Below are 22,546 nucleotides of genomic sequence, written 5' to 3'. Positions count from 1 at the left end.
CTGCTTCCCTCCCTGGCAGCTGGAGCTCATCGGACACAGCATCTTTGATTTCATCCACCCCTGTGACCAACAGGAGCTCCAGGACGCGCTGACCCCCCGGCCGAGTGAGTTCCCTGGAGGCCTCTGTCCCCTGGTTATAGAAGCTGAGGCTTTCCCCACTGCATATCCCGTTTCTCCAGACTCCGATAAATGGGAAGAGGGAACCCGGCCCGGCCCTGGGGTGTCGGCAGGGAGCACTCCCTAGCCCTGGGGCCCTCCCTGGTTCCAGGTCTCAGCTGTGGGAATGAGGCCGGGGAGACTTTAGTCGAGTCTGTCCAGAGCCGCCCAGCGACCCGCTCCCCCCCTTCCCCGTGGCCCTTCCCCACCCAGGTCTGTCCAAAAAGAAGCCAGAGGCCCCCACCGAGCGGTGTTTCTCTTTGCGCATGAAGAGTACCCTCACCAGCCGCGGGCGCACCCTCAACCTCAAGGCGGCCACCTGGAAGGTGGGCAGGGCCTGGCCTGGAGGAGGGTGAGGGGCCTGGGGGCCTGCTGGGGCTGGGCCTGAGCCCGAAAATTCTCCCAGCATGTTGCGAGTGCGGGGATCCTGTGGGGCACCCTCAGGCTGAATCTAGAAGGCTGGGTGTCCGTGGAGCCGGAGGGCTGGGAGTCCTTGTGTCCTTTCTGAGCCTGTGGGCCTGGGGCTGGGGGTCCTCGGCCTTCGGTGCCTGGAGTCTCCACGGGGCTGGAATCTGGGGTCTTCAGAGCTCCCTGAGTCTCAGAATCTGGATCAGAACCTCCTTAGGTCAGGGGTTTCTTGGCTCCCGGTGGGGCGCCTATAGACATACCTCCCGGGCCCATGGGAACCCCAGGCCCATGTGCATCACCGCCTTTGCCCGCCCCCCCCCCCCCCATCCCAACTAGGTGCTGTACTGCTCTGGACACATGAGGGCCTACAAGCCCCCTGCGCAGACTTCCCCCGAAGGGAGCCCCAACTTGGAGCCGCCCCTGCAATGCCTGGTGCTCATCTGTGAAGCCATCCCCCACCCGGGCAGCCTGGAGCCCCCCCTGGGCCGGGGCGCCTTCCTCAGCCGCCACAGCCTGGACATGAAGTTCACCTACTGTGATGAGAGGTGGGCAGGAGCCCCGCGGCCCCCCCACCCCCTCCCCTGGCCCAGCTCCTCCTCTTCCTTCATGCCTAGCTCCGGCCCATCCACCGCCCCCCGCCCTGCCCCCACTGTTCTCCCTCTGGTCCACTTCCGGCTGTCTCTGATGCCATCCGTCTCTGTCTCTGTGTGGCTGTCTGTGAATCCTCTGTGGGTCTTTTGGCCTTGGGTTTTCTCCTGGTCTGTCTCTGAGTCTTTGTTCCTCCCTCTCCTTCCTGTTTCGGCATCTTCCCTCCTTCCCTCACCCTGGAGTTGTGCTCGGGAATGGCAAGTCTGGGCTCAGACGGCTTGGCTTTAAAGCCTGGCCGTGTACTCTTGGCCGGAGGCCATCGCATCTCTGTGCCGCGCTCTCATCTGTCCCGGGAAGTGACCAGAGTCTCCTTAGAGCCCCTGTTCCGAGCACCCAGTGTGTTGCCTGGGGGAGAGTGCTAGAGAAGCGTATTTTGGTTTTACTGAAAAAAAATTTTTGTTAATGTTTATTTTTGGATTTTTTTTTTTTAATTTTTTAAGGTTTGTTTATTTTTGGATTAAAAAAATTTTTTTGAGGTTTATTTTTGGATTTTTTAAAAAAAAATTTTTTTAAGGTTTATTTATTTTTCAGAGACAGAGAGACAGAGCGTGAGCAGGGGAGGGGCAGAGAGAGACGGGGACATAGGATCCAAAGCAGGCTCCAGGCTCTGAGCTGTCAGCCCAGAGCCCGACGCGGGGCTCGAACTCACGAACTGTGAGATCATGACCTGAGCCGAAGTCAGATGTCCAACTGACTGAGCCACCCAGGTGCCCCTAGACGTGTCTATGTTTAATCATCATCAGCATTATTACTTTCTATTGGGTTTTTCCTCTCTTACTGTGATTTCCTTTCTTCCTTTCTCTTCCCTGCTCCTTCGCTCTCTCCCTCTCTTTACTCTTCCCATTCCCTGCCCCACCCCCACCTCGTACTGATTTCCTGCTGCCGTAGCGGTCACCACAAACCCAAGGGGCTCAAAACGACACACAGTCACGACCTCAGAGTTCTGGAGGTCCAGAAGCCTGAAACGAGTCTTATGGAGCTAAAGTCGAGGGCTGCATTCCTTCTGGAGGCTCCTTGCCTTAAAAACTTCCGGAATCTTCCTCCATTCCTTGGTTTGGGGCCCTTTTCTCCAACTTCAGAACACACGTCCCCCCCCCCCCCCCCCCCCCCCCGCCTCCATCAACACCTGCCCTGGACAGAGTATTCCTCTTCGAGGGCCCCTGTCGCCACACTGGGCACACCCGGATCATCCAGGTGAAGCGCGACATCTCAAGATCCTTCACTTAATCATCCCCTGTCCCCAGCACGGTCCCCTTCGCCACGTGAGGCCTCATAGTCACAGGGTCCGGGGATGGGGAGGTGGATCTCTCCGGGGGCCGTCATTCAGCCCAGCACGCCTCCTTTTCCATTTCTTACTCTCCCTTTCTCTGCATTACGACCCAGTCTCTCTCTGTCTTGCCGGCTGGTCCCCCGCGTCCCCCAGCCCCACCCTCCGCCCACCGTCCACCTCAGCCAGTCCAACTGACCAGGCCCCACTGCACCCACCCCAGGATCGCGGAGGTGGCCGGCTACAGCCCCGACGACCTGATCGGCTGCTCCGCCTACGAGTACATCCACGCTCTGGACTCGGACGCCGTTGGCCAGAGCATTCACACCTGTACGTGAGACTCCCCGGCAGTCTGCGACCGGCCCCCCAGCTCCCCACGCTCCCGGGAGCCCCGCTCCCAACCCAGACACCAGCTCCCTGCTCCCCACGCCCCAAGGAACCTTCTCTTCCCCGGCTCCCTCCCGCATCCCCAACCCCCTGCTCCCAGAGCCTCCTCTCCCCGTTTGCCCCTTCTGGGGCCCTGACCCCTCCCCGTCCCCCTTCCCCAGTGCTGAGCAAGGGCCAGGCGGTAACGGGGCAGTATCGCTTCCTGGCCCGGAGTGGTGGCTACCTGTGGACCCAGACTCAGGCCACAGTGGTGTCAGGGGGCCGGGGTCCCCAGTCTGAGAGCATCGTCTGCGTCCACTTTTTGATCAGGTAAGTGGGAGGGGGCGGGGAGGCTGTGTGTGTGGGTCTGGCCTGCGTGTGTGTGGATAGGTGTGTGCGTGTGTCAGGCACACATCCGTGAGAGGGAGTATTCACATGTACGTGTACGCAGAACGTGTGACCGAATGCGCACAGGTATGTGCGTGGGTGTGCCTGCTGTTCATTTAAATTAAACAAGAGTCCGTTCAAATCAAAGTAAATCTAGCAGAATCATGGGGGCTTTGCTGCCTTTTAAAAATTGAAGTATAGGGGTGTCTGGGTGGCTCAGTCGGTTAAGCGTCCAGCTTCAGCTCAGGTCACGATCTCGCGGTCGGTGAGTTCGAGCCCCGCCTTGGGCTCTGTGCTGACCGCTCAGAGCCTGGAGCCTGTTTCAGATTCTGTGTCTCCCTCTCTCTCTGCCTCTTCCCTGCTCACGTTCTGTCTCTCTCTCTCTCTCTCTCTCTCTCTTTCTCTCAAAAATAAACATTAGAAAAACATTTTGAAAATGGAATATAATAAATTCACTCTTTTTGGTATACAGTTCTGAGTTTTGACAAAGGCCCGGGATTGTGTAACCACTTTCACAATCAAGGTATAGAAAATTGCCCCAAAACATTCTGTCATAGTGAACCCCCCTACCCACCCTCAGTCCCTGGCAACCACCAAACTGTTCTCTGACCCTAGAATTTTGCCTTTTGCGGAATGTCATGTTCATGGAATCCTATAGTATGTAACCTTTTGGTTCTGGCTTTTTTCAGTTAGCATAATATATTTAAATTGTATCTATGTTATATTTGTCAGTAGCTCCTTTTTAAAAAAATTTCTTTTAATGCTTATTTATCTTGAGAGAGAGAGACAGACAGAGTTTGAGCAGGGGAAGGGTAGAGAGAGAGCGAGGCACAGAATCCGAAGCAGGCTCCAGGCTCCAAGCCGTCAGCACAGAGCCCTATGCGGGGCTTGAACCCACAAACCGTGAGATCATGACCTGAGCTGAAGTTGGATGCTCAGGACCCTCGATCGACCGAGCCACCCAGGCATCCCTCAGTAGCTCCTTTTTTAAGATGTTTGTTTAGAGAGAGCAGGGGGGAGGGGCAGAGAGAGAGAGAGGGAGAGAGAGAGAGAGAAAATCCCAAACGGGCTCTGTGCTGTCAGCACAGAGCCTGACACAGGGCTCGAACCCATGAACCATGAGATCGTGACGTGAGCCGGAATCAGGAGGCCGTCGCTCAACCGACTGAACCACCCAGGCGCCCCAGTGGCTCCGTGTTCGCGCCGAGTGGCGATCTGTGGTATGAATATGAACAGACCAGTTGGTTTATCCATTCACCCGTTGGAGGCCATTTGGGCCGTTTCCAATTTTGAGTGATTACGAAGAAAGCTACTGTAAATGTTCTCGTACGAGATTTTGTAAGCCCATGTTGTCATTTGCCTTGGGTAAACACCTAGGCGTGGAACGGATGGGTCGTATGGTCAGGGTATGTTTAACTCCATCTCCCGAGAAGGCTGCGGCATTTTGCATTCCTACCTGCAGCGTGAAGGTTCCTCTGCACGGCTGCCGGCATTTCGTTCTGTCTGGTTCTGTCTCGTTTTGTTTCATTCTACCGGGCGTACGGGCTTTCCCCCGCTGCATCAAGCATTTAGAAGTTTCCCGCCGTGACAACATTGTGACGAGGGTGGCACGGGAGCACCTAAGACAGGGTGAATTACAGCTTTTCTCTGAAGATTACCTTCCAGCTCATGGTATCAGTTTCTAAAGCCTCAGGAGTTTCCCTGTGTCTTTTTTGATCGAGGACGCGTTCTGGTAGAAAACAGAAGTGATCCGCACAAGTCTTTTGTGTTGCACAAGAATACGGGGCTGATTACCTTTGGAATGCCCTCACTTTCACACCTTTTCAAATCAGAACCTTTGAATAACTTGCAGATGTGGAAAGAGGTCTGGCCATTTGTCACTGCAAAGCAGAGGGGGCCCTGCCCCCCCCTCTCTGCTCAAAACCCCTTTCATTCATTGTGAAGGTTTGCCTTTCTGTGGCCAGGCCCCGTGATTCCAGTCTTCTGCACTCTAGGCAAAGAGCAGGCCCGGGAAGCTCAGTTTTGTTGGCAGAAATGGGTGAGGAATGAATGGGAGTTTGCGTAATATCAGCGACATAAGGAGCCTATGGCACTAATCATCCTTGTTCTTCGTACGTGTGGTGTGGTGTGCACTTGGGTAGCTATTTGCGTGTACGCGGGCACTTCTATTCTGTCGTGTAAAAATCCCTCCCCTTCCAGACCTGAGCCTCCTTCCACTGCAGTAAGCGATTCCGTTACAAAAATACGCCTCAAGGGGCGCCTGCGAAGCTCAGTCGGTTAAGTGTCCGGCTCTCGATTTCAGCTCGCGTCACGATCTCCTGGTTCGTCAGTCTGAGCCCCGTGTTGGGCTCTGTGCTGAGCCTGCTTGGGATTCTCTCTCTCCACCCTCGCCCCTCCCCTGCGTGTGCGTGCGCGTGTGCGCATGCGCTCTCTCTCTCTCTCTCTCTCTCTCTCTCTCTCTCTCTCTCTCAAAATAAACGCTCACAAAACTTAAAAAAAAAATACAACTCATTCCGACGCGGCCCCGCTGAATCTTCAGCACCTAGAACAGCGCCTGGCACCCGGTAGGTGTTCGACAAACAAGAATCGCAAATATTTACGTAGCGCTCACCAGGTACCAGGCCCGGTTCTCTGCATTTTATGTGTGTTGGTCAATTTAAGCCTCCTAACGACCTGGGGAGAAGGTGTTATTGCTATTGCCTCTTTCCAGTGGAGGCAAATGAGGCACAGAGAGGTTCAGCCACATGCTCAAGGCCGCACAGCTTGAACGTGGCACCGCTGAGATTTGAACCCAGGCCTCAGGCTGTCGAGCCGCTGTTCTTAGCCAGCAGGCAATACTCGTTGTCTAGGAAATGTTTACGGAATGAACGATTGTGCCAAATACGCACGTGTGAGCCTTAGAGCACGGCTTATGCACAGCTGTCTTGTGTATACACTTGGGTGTATATGAGTGTTCCTGTTTGCGCTTGTGTGTACCGTGTGTGTATAGGTGTGGCTGTGCGGCCTTGTGTTTTTCAAAGGGGATGGGGTGGCTTTGGTCCAGCCTAAATGGGGATGTTTCCAGCCCAGAAGGGGTTCCGTGAGGGTGGGGAAGGGTCCTAGTGTCTCAAACGGGCTCGTGGGAGGACCATCCACCTGCCATCCTGGGTATTTTTATGCAAATGAGGGCCTGGTTCTCAGCCCCCAGACCAATTCTCCAAAAGCCAATTTGCTCAGCGAACATTTGGGTTGTCTCGGCAGCTAGCGATTGGGGGGAAGGGAGGCGCGGGGGACATAAGAAGGATATATTTATAAACCCATTCCCTTGAATATGAAAAATGTCTAGGAATAGAAACTTCATAAATAAAATCTTATTCATTAAAATGTACCCCTCTGAATTCTTCATATTTGGTAAGGTAAGAACATCGACTATATATACTTCATCAATCCATCTATGAGAATATCTTTATAAGTAAATATGAAGAGAATATTTTGTTCTTATGCCTTTTCACCCTCCCCTTCTCTGTCCCTCCTTCCCCCCCCCCCCGCCCCCATCCCTGTCTCCCCTCCCTTACCCAGGCTGTGCTAAATGCCAACTCGTTTTTTCCGTCTCCCTCCACAGAGAGAGCTTGGGAAGACACACATAACTTTATTTTAAATGCTATTATAATAAAAAGCACTCAACAAAAATTAAATCCTTAAAAGAAATAAGTAAATGTGGCAAATAACTTTCTACACGATGCCGCCCTGCCCCTGCGTGGGGTTGCCTCCCCGTGACGGGACATGAGCTGAGGGGGCTGCCTGGGCTGGGGCCGAGGACCCTCCCTGACTTCCTCTTCTTGCCCTGTACCCCAGCCGGGTAGAAGAGACCGGAGTGGTGCTGTCCCTGGAGCAAACCGAGCGACACTCCCGCAGACCCGCTCAGCGGGGCACCCCCTCCCAGAAGGACGCCCCTGATCCTGGGGACAGCCTTGGTATGGGGCAGGGCTGGGACTGGGAGGGGTTGTGGCCCCAGGATGCTGGAGGGAAAGCCCAAATGCTTTAATAGTGTGGCTCACCGGGCCGTGTGTGACCTGCCTCCTGCCTCCCTCCCCTTCTCGCTCACACTCTGAGTGGTGCCAGCTTCCTTAGTGCTCATGGAATATGCTAGATTCTCATGCCGTAGGGCCTTTGCACTGGCAGTTTCCTCTGCCCAGAACACTCTTCTCTCTTCTATCCTTCCTCTTCTGTGTCCCTGGGATGATTGCTTCAGTCTTTTTGCCCCTCTGCTCTGAATCCTGCTATGGCTCCCCATTGCCCCCACCCTTCAGCTCGTTCCCTGCCCCCACGTCACTGCTCATTGGCGTCCAGTAATCTTGCCCTCCCAAGTCCGGCTCCTTTCTACCTCTTCCTTCTTCCCCCCACCTGACTCCTCAATCCTGGACAAACTTCTTTTCCTGTTGGTTCTTCAAGGCCGTCACCTTCTTCAAGCTGTTGCTGGCAACCCGTGCTCTTGGGTGTGGTGTGGGGTCACTGATATCCTTTCCTTTTCTGGCTCAGAACTGACCTCCAGGGACCTTAGAACCTCCTTGAGGGCCTTGGGCCAGTCTTTTCTCCTAACATGCAAGCCCCCCAGAGCTGAGTGGCTGATTGCTGTTCTGTGCCACTGGAGAATCGGGTCAGTCATGTGCCTTGGTCCAGCAGTATCGATTTTAAAGATTAAAACGTTTCCCCCTCATTGGGCAGTTGCTACTATCCCGAGCCTACTGCGTGCCCCCTCCCCCACACTGGCCCCTCTAGGACCCTTCAGGGTCTCACTACAATCTGGCAGCTGAAGAGACAGAACCTGGTCCAACGAGGGTTTTCCAGAACTCAGTTCCCCAGCACTGTGGACATTGTCTACCCTGATTGGTTGTTGAAAATGTCAACTAGGCTCCCTGGGGTTTGGGGGCGAGGGGGCTCTGCCCCTCAGCCCTGGATGACCATCCTGTGTCCTCCCCACCGATGTGTCCTATAGATGCCTCTGGTCCCCGGATCCTGGCCTTCCTGCACCCCCCTGCCCTGAGCGAGGCCACCCTGGCCGCTGACCCCCGCAGCTTCTGTAGCCCTGACCTCCGTCGCCTCCTGGCACCTATCTTGGACGGGACTTCAGTAGCTGCCACCCCCAGTGCACCCCCAGCCACACGGCGCCCCCAAAGCCCTCTTCCGGTAAGCAGTACCTCCCATGTGAACCCTTGGGATCCAGGCTGCTTTGGCCTTTGGCTTGAATCTTGCTATTCTCTGGGCCTCAGTTTCTCCATCTGTGCAGTGGGGAGGTTGGGGTGAGATGGGGTTTGGGGTTTAAGACCTAGATCCCAGATTCTTCAACTGTTACCTGGACCAAAACCTGGGATATTTGGGACTGGCATGGGTGACCCCTCTCCTTGCTTGTGGCCAAGCATTCAGGCTCTCTGAGTTTTGACGTCAAAGAGTCAAGAACATCTAATGTCTTAAATTACACAAACCTGGATTCAAATCCTGAATCTGCCACTTACCAGCTGTGTTACCCTGGACAAGCAGGCCCTCAGTTTCTTCATCCATAAAATTAGGATGGTAACAAGTAGCCATCTCATTGGTTATTGTGAGGGTCCCCAGCTCTCTGATATGTGACCCTCGCTCCTACCTCTGAGCTCAAATGTGTGGACTACCTTACTGTTAATATTTTCTAGGCTCAAGATTTCCTTCAGTGTCTACTCTCTTCCCACAGGCCGATCTGCCAGACGAACCACTCATGGACATGGAGAATACACACAAACTCTTGGCCTCTGGGAAAGACCTTGAGGCTGTGGAGACAGATCTAGATATAGCTCAGGTAAGGGCTGGCACGGAAGGAACAGTCTTCACCTCTTTGCTCTGAGGGCGGACATGTATGAGCCTGAGAGAAGGGTGGTGGAATTGTTGAGGGGATGAGTGGATGGATGGATAGAAAGGCCATTGTGTCCATTAGGTGGATGGATGGATGGATGGATGGATGGATGGATGCATGAATGGACCACTGTATTCATTAGGTGGATGATGGTGGATAGATGGATGGGTGATGGTTAGATAGCTTTTTGGATGGATGGATGGATGGGTGGATGGATGAATGAATGGACCACTGTATTCATTAGGTGGATGATGGTGGATAGATAGATGGGTGATGGTTAGACAGCTATTTGGATGGATGGATAGATGGATGGATGGATGGGTGGATGGATGGGTGGATGGATGGATGGATGGGTGGGTGGATGGATGGGTGGATGGATGGGTGGGTGGATGGATGGGTGGGTGGATGGGTGTGTGGATGGATGGGTGTGTGGATGGATGGGTGGATGGATGAATGAATGGACCACTGTATTCATTAGGTGGATGATGGTAGATAGATGGATGGGTGATGGTCAAACAGCTATTTGGATGGATGGATGGATTGGATGGATGGATGATGCATGTTTGGTTGGGTTGTTAGGCCATTGGTTCATTAGATGATAGATAGATGGATAATGTTTGGATGACTGATTTAGTGGCTAGATAAATGACAGTGACATGATATATTAGTTACCTATTGCTGCCTAACAAATCACCCCAGAACTGAGCACCTTAAACGACTAACATTTATTATGTCACACCATTTCTGAGACTCGGGAATCTGGGAGCAGCTTAGCTGGATGGTTTTTGCTGAGTCTCTCATGAGGCTGAAGTGAAGCTCTCCCGTCAGGGGAGTCGTGTGGGGCCAGAGGACCCACTTCCAAACTCACACACGTAGTTGTTGGCAGGCATCGGTCCCTCACTGGCTCTGGCTGGAGGCCTCAATTCCTTACCACACAGGCTGCCTGAGTGTCCCCACAGCATGGCAGCTGGCTTCCCCCAACGCAAGGAATCCAAGAGATAACAAGAGGGAGCCCAAGACAGAAGATTATAACTTAATCTCAGAAACAGCATACCATCACTTCACCGAATTGTATTGGTCATACAGACCAATCCTGGTACAATGCAGAAGGCATCCGCAGGGAGGGTGAACACCAAAAGGCAAGGACCACCGGGGATCCCACCAATGCATGTCTCTCCCTCCTGCAAAATACACTCAACCCCCTCCGAAGTGCCCCCAAAGTCTTCCAGTGACAGCGTCAGCCTGGAGCCCAGAATCTCATCACCTACATCAGGTCCGGATGTAGTGAAGCTCCCCCTCTGTTGGCCTGTGAACGAAAGAGATAAGTGATGAGCCAGCCACATGCCCCGCATACAGTGGCGGGACAGGCACGGAGTGATGCCACGTATCCTCCTGGTCAAAAAGAGGGAGAGGAGGGGCACCTGAATGGCTCGGTCCGTTAAGTGTCTGACTCTGGCTCAGGTCATGATCTTGTGGTTCGTGGGTTTGAGCCTGATTAGGATTCTCTCTCCCTCTCTCTCTGCCCCTCCCCCCCACCCTAACCCTAACCCTAACCCTAACCCCTAACCCTAACCCTAACCCTAACCGAGACTTGTGCTCTGTCTCGGTGTCTCTCAAAAATAAACATTTTTTAAAGTTAAAAAAAAAAAAAGAGGGAGAGAAGAGTGCACAGGTATCGCTGGCCCGTGGCAGTTTTGAAATCCAGTTGGGCAACTATGGGAAGTTCCTTGATCAGAACCCACTGCTACTACAGTGGAACGTTGGTCTGCGCGTACAATTCATCGAAAACGCGCTTGTAACACGAAGTACTCGCGTATCAGCGAATTTCAAGAACCACCGGGCTCAGTTGTGATCACGTGACCTCCACCATCATGTACACTCGTGTTGCAAGACCTCACTCGTTTATCGAGTTAAAATTTATTAGAAATGTTTACTCGTCTTGTGGAACACTCGCAGAACAAGTTACCTTGCAGTCCAAGGTTTAACTGTACTTCCTAGAGGCTTTCTCCATGGTTCTTGGTTCCACGCTGTTAGACGCTGGGCTTCTCCCTCAAAATCCTCCTCCCTTTTTCATAAAAGGTGATATGTATTTGCAGCTGAGGGCAGGGGGGGAGGGAGGGTTCAGAACCTGCTGCTTGTCAGGGAACTTTGGTGGCCCAAAGGTCTCTTTCCATTTAGCACGGTCTCTGTCCCTTCCAGTCCAAGCTGGCAGTGTTTCTGTTTATATAATAATCCTTATTTAAAAATGTGTGGGTCTTACGTGAATCTCTTCTCGGAATGCACTGCGTTAGACAAAAGTCACGCTCATAGGTCTCTTTGAGATAAGCCCTTCTCTGCCTTGGGATTTTGCGGAGATGATGAGTGACAGAGTGAGGAAGTTTGTCTGAGATCGATTAGCATATCCTTAAGTTCTAGTTTATCTGCCTGAAGGATGTTCTAGGCAACGCCTTTGATCTTCCTGAAGTCTAACCAGAGACTTTTATAGTCACACGCTGGCTTCATCTTTAGACCATGCCTTCCGGAGAGCACTTGCCTTTGCTCAGAAACCATTTCTCAATTTTAGCGTCCTTCACCATCTGGGGAGCTCCCAGGGTCAGCCAAATGCAAGGTGAAGGTCGCCGTCCTCCAGTCTGCCACTTCTGTCCAAGACTTGTGACATCGGCCGCAAGCTTGGGGGTCCGCGAGGCCACCCTCCCTTCAGACCAGCTGCCTACAAATTCAGAGATTCTCACGGACTCCCTCAGTGTCAACAATTTGCTAGAGCTGGCTGTAGAACTTAGGACAGCACTGGACTTAGGTTGATCTTTTAATAATTTTTTTAAGGTTTACTTATTTTGAGAGAGAGAGAGAGAGAGAGAGAGAGAGAGAGTGTGTGCACAAGTGCGTGAGCCAGGGAGGGGCAGGGAGAGAGAGGGTCCCAAGCAGGCTCTTTGCTATCAGCTTGGAACCCAACGTGGGGCTGGACCTCACCAACGGCGAGACCATGACCTGAGCTGAAGTCAAGAGTTGGACGCTTAACCAACTGAGCCACCCAGGCGCCCCCAGGACGATCGTTTTGTTGGAGCAAAAGAATAGTATAGCCAGAGGAAGAGATCCGTAGGGTGGAATCTGAGACTAGGAGGTTCCCAAATGCAGGCCTTTCGTGACCCCGGGGACGTGTTCCCCTCCCGGCACCGGTGTGGGGGGGGCACACACGGAGTAGCCCCACTTCAGGAAGCTCACCCAAGCTGTGGTGTCCGGAGTTTTCACTCTGTCGGCATGGCTGGACTGTTGCCCATGTGGCTGACCTTGACCTCCATCTCTACACATGCTTCCCCCGGAGGTCAGGCTGATCTCACGTGGCCTCAACCCCTCTCCTGGCATAGTTGGCCTTTCGGGCACGACCAGCCCCCCCGCCCGAGTCATCTTGTTGCCAGAAAGTATCTGGCGTGGCACCAGGGGCTCACCGCCAGGAGCAATGACACCCCTGCCCCCCCGGGAAATCCCAAGGAGCCCTGACAGAGGACACACCCCGCTTTGGGGAAAGTTAATTTTTCGCTTCACGGGGAGGTTGAGAATCTTCCAGACTTTCCAGTCCCAGCTCCTGCGTGTTTTAACGTTTCTCCTTTAGATCTTCTCTCCTCTTGCCTTCACTCCCAAGTGGCAAGAAATCAGGCAGCCATCCCGCACCGTGGCTGGGAATCCCGTAGCTAGATGGCCCGGCTCACGAGTCATGTGTTCTCCGTCCCAGAAAACTGCACGCAACGCCCGGTGTTCAACTTTAGCTGCCACAAAACGAAAACCTCCTTTCCTCAGGCTTCTCGTAACACATCCCTCACCTCCCTTTATGCCCTCACGGGCTGGCTCCTCATGGTTCACGCTTCCACCAACAGTTTGTTCGAGGCGGTCTAGGCCCTGACAGGCTCTTCAGGGCCTTTCCAGCCCGCGCCCACTGCCCTGTGCTAAAGCCACCCCGCCTTTTAGGTTTCGTTACGGCGGCAAAACCTTGTCATCTGTTTCTGGATAACAGATTACTGCTCTGAAGCTTAAAATAATAAGTGTGTATTACCTCACATCATTTCTGGGGACCGGGGGGCCTGGGAGCCACTTAACTGGGTGGCTTTTCCTTGGCGTCTCGTGCAGGAGAGATGTCACGAGACATCTTGCAGTCGAGACGTCATGCAGGGTTGCCGTCACTTGAAGGCTTGAAAGGGGCGAGAAGATGCGCCTTCGAGATCACTCACGCGCCTGCAGGCAGCAGGCCTCCGTTTCTCACCATGGGGGCCTCTCCAGAGGGCATCCCCCAGAGCAAGGGACCAGCAAAAACAGAAGCCACAGTTTCTTCACAACCTAACATTGGAAGTCACACACCATCAGGGTTGTTCCCAGATCAACCCTAGTCACTGGAGTAGGAGATTACGCTGGGGCACAAATACCAAGGGTGGGGATGCTCGAGAGCCATCTCGGTGACTGGTTACCACAGGGTCCTTACACCCATTTTACAGATGAGGAAACCGAAGCTCAGACTTTTCTTTTGAGAGAGAGCGTGAGCAGGGGGAGGGGCAGAGAGAGAAGGCGACAGAGGATCCGAAGCCGGCTCTGGGCTGACAGCAGGGAACCCAGTGTGGGGCTCGAACTCACGAACCGTGAGATCGTGACCTGAGCTGAAGTCGGACACTTAACCGACCGAGCCACCCGGGCGCCCCTCAGACTCTTGGCTTCAGGTACACAACTCGGATGCGACGGAGCTGGGACTCCAGCCCGGGCCCACCTGAGGCCAAGGCTCTTGCTCTTAACCTCCTCCTGCCTCCCGCAGGATGTCGATGCTCTGGATTTGGAGATGCTGGCCCCCTACATCTCCATGGATGATGACTTCCAGCTCAACTCCAGCGAGCAGCTACCCAGGGCCTTCCGCAGACCTCCAGGCGCTGTCCCCCGGCCCCGCGCTCGGAGCTTCCATGGCCTGTCGCCCCCAACCCCTGAGCCCTCCCTGCTGCCCCGCTGGGGGAGTGACCCCCGGCTGAGCTGCTCCAGCCCTTCCAGAGGGGACCCTTTGGCATCGTCCCCCGTGGCTGGGGCTCGGAAGAGGTGAGCCACGGTAGAGGGACGGTATGAAGGGAGTGAACCCCTGTCTTGCTCCTGCCTTCCTGTTTCAGCCTCACCCTTCATCGTTCCTCCTGCTGACCTCTGCTCCCGCCCGGCCTTCAGTGTCCCCAGCCCATGCCATGCTTGTTCCAACCTCTCTCCTTGCCTAGGCTGTGCCCTCCTTCTGGAATGCCCTCCACTGTTCTCCTTGTTTATCCAAATCCAACCAGCCTGCCAGGGCCCTCTCCTTTGGAACATATTTATATCTGGCCTAGCGACAATGTTCGTCACAGTTAAGAGGACATTGCAACAGTGTCAAAGAAACTGTCTAGAACTAAGTTTCCTAACACCTTTGAGAATCTATTGAAAGCTATGGACTCTTTCCCAAGAACGTTCATACACGTACGGATGCACAGCTGTGCATATAACTTCAGAGGGTCCGTGTCCCCCTTCCAGAGACATTAAATTACTAATACTCAAGTTTTTGCACTCTGTGTGGTAGGCATGTGCCCATTTAGTGTCCAGAATGGTCCCTTTACTATCCTTATGAGATTTTATGGCTATATCTCACTGTTTCCCAAGGCTCTCAGCTTGGTGCTGGATGTATAGTGAGTGCCTAATAAAGACTTATTGAATGAGGGAGGGAGGAAATTAATGAATATGGTAGGTAGGTGGATGGATGGATGGATGGATGGGTGCATGGATGGATGGATGGATGGATGGATGGAAGCATGGATGGATGGATGGATGGATGGATGGATGGATGGATAAATGGATGAATGGATGTTTGGATGGAAGGATGGATGGATGGACGGGTGGGTGGATGGATGGATGGATGGGTGGGTGGGTGGGTAGGTGGGTGGATGGATGGATGGATGGATGGATGGAAGGATGGATGGATGGATGGATGGATGGATGGATGGATGGATGGATGAATGGATGTTTGGATGGAAGGATGAATGGATGGATGGATCAATGGATGGTTGGGTAGATTGATGGGTGGGTACATGATCAGATAGGTGGATGGATGGATGGGTGAGTGTATGAGTAAAGGAATAAACACTTAGGGGAATAAATGAATGCTCATCATCTCCTCACAGTGGTGCCCACACTTGCTCAGGTTTGTTGTATTCTGAGATTCTTACCTGTTTTTCCCCAGGACCCTGGCTCAGAGCTCAGAGGACGAGGCCGAGGGGGTGGAGCTGCTGGGAGTGAAACCCCCCAAACGGTCCCCCAGCCCAGAACCCGAAAACTTCCTGCTGCCTCCCCTCAGCCTGGTATGTTGGGGGATTAATGGGATTCTCTGGCCCTCAGAACCTAGCAGGCTTAAACCTACTGTTTTATGTATGGGGGAGGGGGGAACCAGAGAGGGGCAAGGGGTGGCTGAAGGTCAAATGGAAGGTCAGTCGTCCAGGTGAGGCCATGCAAATTTATCTAAGTCGGTGGTAAGTTCTAAGAAGAAAAATTAAGCAGGGTAAAGGGGAGAAATGACAAAGTTTAGTAAGTGTGGGAACGTCCTACACTCCCATGGGCCTCCCTCCCAGACCTAGAACAGGTCTTGGCCTTGGATTATTAGTGTAGCATTAGGAGGCCAGACACTAACTAGAGTCAGACGGACTTGGGTTCAAGTCCCAGGTCTGGCACCTGATAACTGTGAGACCTTGGGCAGGTACGGTGACCGCTCTAAACCTCAGTTTCCTCATCTGGGAAGGGGGGTGGTGACATCCCACAGGGCTACCACGAGAAGCAAATGAAATTAGGTCCCGAGCTGATCCTTAGTGCCTGTCAATAAACAGGATAAAAACAACCAAGCGGAAGCAGCAACCCCCGCCCCCCTTCTTCCCATCTCCCCGCTTCCATCTCGCCTCTGCCGTCCTTTTTCTGCACAATGGCAACCAGGAGACCCTTTCCGAAACCCTGCCCAGGCTGTGCCACTTCCACAGAGCCTCCCTCCAGGACCTTCCATGGCTCTCTGATGCCCACAAAAGAGGTCTCTGGCTCCCCACGCTGAGCAGGGCTATTTGAACGCGAGAGGCGCGGTTGATGACCACTCTTGAGATGTTGTGGTTATTATTATTATTATTATTGGTGGTGGTATTCACACTCACCCACGAGAGGTCAAGCAACCGCATCGGTCAGAGTCTGGGCAGGAAACGGCGCGCTCAGACGGGGGTGTGGAGGAGCGTCTGAAAACAGGACTACTGGCCAAGGTGTGGGCAGCGCATAGGGAATCGGCAGGAGGGGGTGCAGCCCCCGCTGGGGCCAGCAGCGTGGGGGAGCCGGCACCGTCCGCAGTCTGAAGGCACAGGGCGGGCCGCGGTCGCCGGATCCTGGAGAGAGTAGGTCTCGTAAGAGCAGAAACCTTCCATGGAGGGACACCGCCAGCCCGTGACAAGCCGGCAGAGAAGCAGCGAGATCAAATACCGCCCCGCTTCCTCCTCCCTCCTGAGAGCATCTCCCATTATGTGAGCCCAACAGGAATACCTAGAACAAGGCTGCATGTTGCCGGAATCCACCCGCCCAGGTCGGCCTGCTGGGACACAGAGGAAGGGGCGAACAAGGCTCTGGAGGGACACACAGAGGAGAGCTGTCTAGGACCCTGGCTTAATCCAAAGTCCCATAGCCCACACGTGGCTGCTGAACCCCACAGTGCTCCTAACCACCGCCCCATCCTGCCTTCTGGGATGTTCACGATGCTGGCGGTGGTGGTGGTGGCAGCTTTGTCTCTGTCCTGCAGAGTTTCCTTCTGACAGGAGGGCCAGCTCCAGGGAGCCAGCAGGATCCCGGCACCCACCTCCTGGAACTGAATGAGCCCCTCCGTGAGTAGCACCCTGGGTATACAGAGGACCTGGGTCCCTTTCCCTCCTAGGACGCCCCCCCCCCCCCCCCCCGCCACGGTTGAGAGAAGGGTGGGGCAATCCAGAAGGTGGCAGGGGTGAGGGTGGGGGGCTGTCAGCGCCTGGCTGTCACCTTGGTAGACACAGCCCCTCCCTGCTCTCAGCGGCACCGAGGGGGGAAAGAGAGGCTCCGAGGGGGGCAGGGGCTGGCCAACGCGGCCCGTTGGGGTGGAAGCTGAGCCCAGGCCCAATCTAGATCTCCCGAAGCTTGTGTCTGCTTACACTTCGGGGGCTGTCCCGCCTTGGTCATTCCCAGCTGCGTGGCTTTGGAAAACAGTTTCTGCTTCTGGAGCCTCAGTAGTCCCCCCTCCGTCAAATAGGATCCATTGCAATAGTTTTTACCTGACGGAGAGGTTTTCAAGATCTCTGGGGGGGGGGGGGGGGGGGGGCGGGGGGCAGCACAGGAAGAGCCTAGCACAAGACCCGAGGAGTAAACACTCAAGAAATGTCCGCCCTCACGCGAAGCTGGTTCCACAGCGACTGTCCTCACCTTCCAGCAAAACCGTCAGGAGCCGGAGCTCCACTCAAAACCTCCGTGTAGGGGCACCTGGGTGGCGCAGCGGGTTGAACGTCTGATTCTTGATCTCGGCTCAGGTCATGATCTCACAGGTTGTGAGTTCGAGCCCTGCATCAGGCTCTGCGCTGATGGCGCGGAGCCTGCTTGGGATTGTCTCTCCTCTGTGCCCCTCCCCCACATGTGCACGTTCGCTCTCTCTCTCTCTTTCTCTCTCTCCCTATCTCTCTCAAAATAAATAAGTAAACTTAAAAACAAAAACAAAAAAATGTCCAGGCATTAGCTAGGAGATCTTTCCAAAGCACGAATCTGACCCTGAACTCCCTCTGCTCCAAACTCATCCATGGCTCCCTACTGCCCTTCTGAGAAAGACCAAGCTCCTCAACCTTGTACTCCAGCCTCTGTAGGGTCTGCCCGGGGCCTCACAGACCCCACTCGGCCTCACATCCTTGTTTCAGCCACAGTGACTGTCTTTTGGTTCAGTCTGTCCTTCTTACATATAACACTTATTTATCAAATACACAGTACATGCCAGGCACTGTCCTAGGGGCTGGAGACATGAGTGTGTACAAAACGGAAATCCCTGCTGTCATAGGGCTGACATGCTAGCGGGGGAGACAGTCCAGAATGAAGAAACACATATAATTAAGGGCGCGAGAGAGGAACAGAGCACTTCTGGAAAAAATAATGTATGCAAAGGAAAAGGGAACTCTGGGGTGGTAGGATTTTGATTTCAAGTAGTATGATCAAGAGTGGTCTCACTGAGAAGGTGACATGTGAGCAAAGACCTGAAGGAAGTAAGGGAGTGAGCTGTGACAATTTCTGGGGGGATGAGCACTCCAGGCAGAGGGAACAGCAAATTCAAAGGTCCTGAGGTGGGAGTGCATCTGTCTTAGTTGGGGGAAGACAGGGCCAGTAGGGCTGAAGCAGAGAGGGGAGGGAGGTGGGTGGCTGACTGCAGTGGGGACTCTGCATCGTGCTGACTTTGAAGTAATCTTGCTGGAGGAGACAGCCTCAGGGCCTTTGCATACGCTGATCTTTCTGCCTGGCATGCCTTCTCTTCTATTCTTTGCCTATTTATTGCATCCTTCTGATCTCAGATCGAGTATTACCCCTTCCATGAAGCCCTCTCTAACTTCCTAAGCTCATGGCTCATAACATCATCACAGATCATATTTACATAAGCGTTCATGTCATGATTTGATTTTTGGCTGTCCTCTCCCCGGGGGTGTGCGCTGTGGGAGGCAGGGGCCGGACTTGTCTTGTGGTTGCCATACTCTCTGCGTGAGGCAGGGCAGTGGCTGGGCACAGAGCAGGGCCTCAGTACATATTTGTAAACGAAGAGCTAACATTTACCTGGCGCTCACTCTGTGCCACTCTTTGGGCTAAGCGTGTTGTGTACATGACCCAACCGATCCCTCTCGCTGGAATGTCAGGGCCGGGAGGTTCATCTGTCCTGTTAACTGCTGTGTCCTTGGTGCCTGGCACACACCAGGAGCTCAACAGTATTTTCTGAGTGGGTGAATTCTCACACGTGAGGCAGACAGGAGCATCCCTGTTTTCTAGGTAACAACAATTCAGTAGGAGCTTACCAATACTAGTCAGTGCCCAAAGCACTTCACGTGGATTGATTCATTTAGCTTCCCACAACAGCCCCGGAGAGGAAGTATTGTTAGCCCATTTTACATACGAGGTAGCCAAGGCACAGAGAGGTGACATCACCCACCTTGGGTCACACAGCAAGTAAACAGCAGGGCCTGCATTCCAACTCAGGCAGCATCTGGCTCCAGCCTTTTGTTTTGTTGTTTAATGCTTCTTTATTTTTGAGAGAGAGAAAGCATGAGCAGGGGAGGGCCGGGGGTGGGGGGAAGGGGCGGACAGAGGATCTGAAGCGGGGTCTATGCTGAGAGCAGAGAGCCCGATGCGGGGCTCGAACTCCCAAACCGTAAGATCATGACCCGATTCGAAGTCGGACATTTAACCAACTGAGCCACCCAGGTGCCCGTGACTCCAGCCTTCTTAACTACTGCCTTAAACATCCCGGACACTTGAGGTTCAGAGGACAGAACTGGCCCAAGAGTTTGCTATTTGATCCCGGGCGTGCCTGCCTCACCACGCACGCTTTTAAATGTCAGGAGGGGAAGAAACGGGTTTGGGTGGGAAGCCCCACTGGTTGACCCTTCATCTTTCCCCGCAGGCCTGGGTCCCCCGCTGCTCTCTCTCTACGCGGACGAGGACCCCGTGGAGCCCAGGAGCCACTTCCAACCAGCGGCAGGCTTGGGCCAGGCCAACTGAGCCAGCTCTGCGGGCCCTCTTCCCTGCGCCCTTCCACTCCCCAGAAAGGACCTCAGCCACACTCCACGCCGGCAGCCAAAGCACAGGATGGGGGCACCAGGAGAGGGGCTCCCTCTCTCCTTTCAGTGGCCCCCGCCCGCCTCGGGCCTACCTCAGCCCTCACCCCTCTGCCCCTCCATGTCTGGGGGGCTTTCTGGGGTGGTCTCAGCTCAGTGACCTCTGGGAGGGGGTCCCTGGCGCCCTCCTCCTCCTTCTCTCAGGACTTCCCTTGGGGTTCTCTATACTGGTTACCTCATCCCTTTCTCCCACTCTCCTCCTTGATTTTGGGTAATTAGGGGTGGGGGAGGTAGGGGCTCAGGTCTGTGTTTCTGGGCTCTGGGGAGTATTGATAACCACAGTCACGTTTCTTTCCATCCATTTTTGTTGTTTTCACAACAGGGTTTTAATCGCTATGAATTGCCCGGGGTCCATAAGAATGCAGAACTCTGATTCCCACCCCCCCCCCCCCTTCTTCAGGTGTTAATGGGGGGGGGGGCCTCTGGGGCAGACCTCACCCCTAGCAACTTCAGATCAACCCCTTAGCCTCCCGAGTGGCCACCCCACTCTGCCTGCCCCTCCCCTGGGGGCTTCTGCTGTCCTCAGTCTCCCCTGGGCACTGGCTTCATTCATGGGCTTCCAATTTCCAGGGGCAGCCTCCAACTTCCGCTGCTTCCAGATCGTATGACTTCCAGCTCTCTCCGGTTCTAGGCCACTCAATCCCTGGCCTTCTCCGGTTCTAGACCGCACAGCACCCCCCCCCCCCCGCCCCGACACAGTCTGGTTTCGACCTCACATGCTCCAAACCCCTCTGACTCCAGACCTCACGACGGCCAGCTCTTTCTCGTTCTGGACCTCACAACCTAAACTTTATATTGGTTCTAGTCTTCCTGACCTGTAGTACATTTGGTTCCAAATCCAGACTCCTTAAGCTTCGAAATCATGATGCTTCATGATGCCCAGCTCCTTCCTTTTCAACTTTCTACACTCAAGACTTGCTTTTCCAATCAAAAAGAAGTAAAACGAGCTTTACGTCTTGATCTTATAACCACGCTAATACTTCCAGACCACACACCGGTTCTCTTTTGCTCTAGACCTCATGACCTCCGCCATTCACTGGTTCGAGGCTATAAAACCATTAGACCCTGCGATTTCCAGGACGCTCTGATTCCAGATCTGATGCTCTCATTTTCCCCTGACTCTTGAACTTGGCTTCAAATGTCTTCTGATTCCAGACTTCATCCTATAAACCCTCCTGGTTCTAGACCTCACAATCTCCAATGCCCTCTCTAGATCTTATGACTCCAAATTACCCTAGATCTCGAACTTAGCCTCCAAACATCTTCTAATTCTAGATCTTGCCTTTAAAAGATTTCTGGTTCTAGACCCTGCAACCTCCAGCTCCTGATTCTAGATCTTGACTCCAAAATCTCTCTGGTTCTAGAACTTGGTCCTCAGACTTCTGAATTCCATTCTGTATGGTCTATAGAGTCCTCTGGTTCGAGGCCTCACAGCCTCCCATCATCTCTGATTTCAGATCAAAATTCACTTGGTTCTAGAACTCAGCCTCCAAGTGCCTCTGCTAGTGGACTTCACGCCCAAGCCCCTCCGTTCTTGATCTCATGTCCCTGAAGTTTCCCTCTCCTAGAACCACCACCGCTGCCCCACCCCCAGCTCTCCAGAGACGCACTTCCCTTTACTTGGCCCCAGGTACCTGGGGGACCTGGGACCCCCTTACAATCCAGGAGATTTCCCCAGCCGCACAGACACACGCACAGCCCTATCTGCATATCACGGGTGGGGAGAGAGGCCGGGACTCCTCAGTACTCCGCCACTACCTGTGTGTCCCCCTTTGCCCCCCACCCCATTGCTACGACGGTGCTACTCTTGGTCTCCCCCACAAAAAGGCCTCCCTCTCTCAGCTCAGTTCACCCCCACTTTGGAAGGCACTTCTCTGTTTTGTCCGGGGATGGCCTGTCCAGATTGGTGCTATGGGGGAAGAAGGCTCCGGCCCCTCCTTCCCTCAGGGGGTGACCTGGGCCCTCGATGGAGGGAACTGGACGGGGTTGGGGGAGGGGAAGGGACTGGTCCAGCCACTCTGGCTCTGAAACCCGCTAGTCTGTACACCAGCATAAAGACTTCGCCTTGGTAGGCACCAGAGCTCTGTGTGTTGACTCATCTGCGGGGTCGCTTCGCGGTGCGTGGGTATCCTGGCTGGCTGTGTCACTTTGAGTCCGTGTGACTCTGTGTTCCTGCGTGGGTCGGTAACAGCGCATGTCCGGTGATGTTGTAATTCTATGTACGTGTCTTTGTGACATCATTCGGTGAACTGGTTGCGGGGCGGGGGCGGATCGTAATCCCTTCTACCCGTATGTGTTAGCATCGGAGTGAAAGGACTCTGCTTTATGGGTTTCTGGCTACCTGGGGTTTCTGCGTTCCTGAGTGTGGGAGGTTTTGTGGTATCGCAATTTTGCTTGCACGGATGGGACCGTTCTGACACCGTCATTTCGTAGACGGAGATCTGTGTGACACAGTGCTCTCTGTACTTGAGCGTATGGTGTTACATGTGACACAGAGAGATTGCGTGTCTACAGATTCACGTGCAGTTGGGTGTGCCTGTTCCGTCCCGTCTCCGTAGATCACCT

General features: G+C 54.0%; 1 protein-coding gene across 6 annotated transcripts in view; it reads left to right on the top strand.

Annotated features, from left to right (window-relative positions):
* HIF3A (hypoxia inducible factor 3 subunit alpha) overlaps positions 1-22,061 on the top strand; it is a 30,542-nt gene extending 8,481 nt beyond the window's left edge. For 4 of the 6 annotated variants that reach the window (XM_078439651.2, XM_078439648.2, XM_078439652.2 and 1 more), the window contains 12 exons: positions 20-104; positions 370-482; positions 901-1,109; positions 2,703-2,809; positions 3,028-3,175; positions 7,067-7,185; positions 8,208-8,398; positions 8,937-9,041; positions 13,891-14,162; positions 15,319-15,436; positions 16,897-16,978; positions 19,768-22,061. In XM_078439651.2, the coding sequence (XP_078295777.1) occupies positions 20-104; positions 370-482; positions 901-1,109; positions 2,703-2,809; positions 3,028-3,175; positions 7,067-7,185; positions 8,208-8,398; positions 8,937-9,041; positions 13,891-14,162; positions 15,319-15,436; positions 16,897-16,978; positions 19,768-19,865 (1,647 nt within the window). In that variant the 3' untranslated portion in view covers positions 19,866-22,061. Of the gene's footprint in view, positions 1-19; positions 105-369; positions 483-900; positions 1,110-2,702; positions 2,810-3,027; positions 3,176-7,066; positions 7,186-8,207; positions 8,399-8,936; positions 9,042-13,890; positions 14,163-15,318; positions 15,437-16,637; positions 16,861-16,896; positions 16,979-19,767 lie in introns of those variants that run through there. The other 2 variants (XM_078439653.2, XM_078439650.2) reach the window with 2 other exon arrangements.
* The last annotated feature ends 485 nt before the right edge of the window (positions 22,062-22,546 follow it).

The sequence above is a fragment of the Panthera onca genome, chromosome E2 (assembly GCF_046562875.1).
Source record: "Panthera onca isolate mPanOnc1 chromosome E2, mPanOnc1 haplotype 2, whole genome shotgun sequence".
In the NCBI taxonomy this organism is placed as follows: domain Eukaryota; kingdom Metazoa; phylum Chordata; class Mammalia; order Carnivora; family Felidae; genus Panthera; species Panthera onca.
This window is presented reverse-complemented; position numbering and strand designations above follow the sequence as displayed.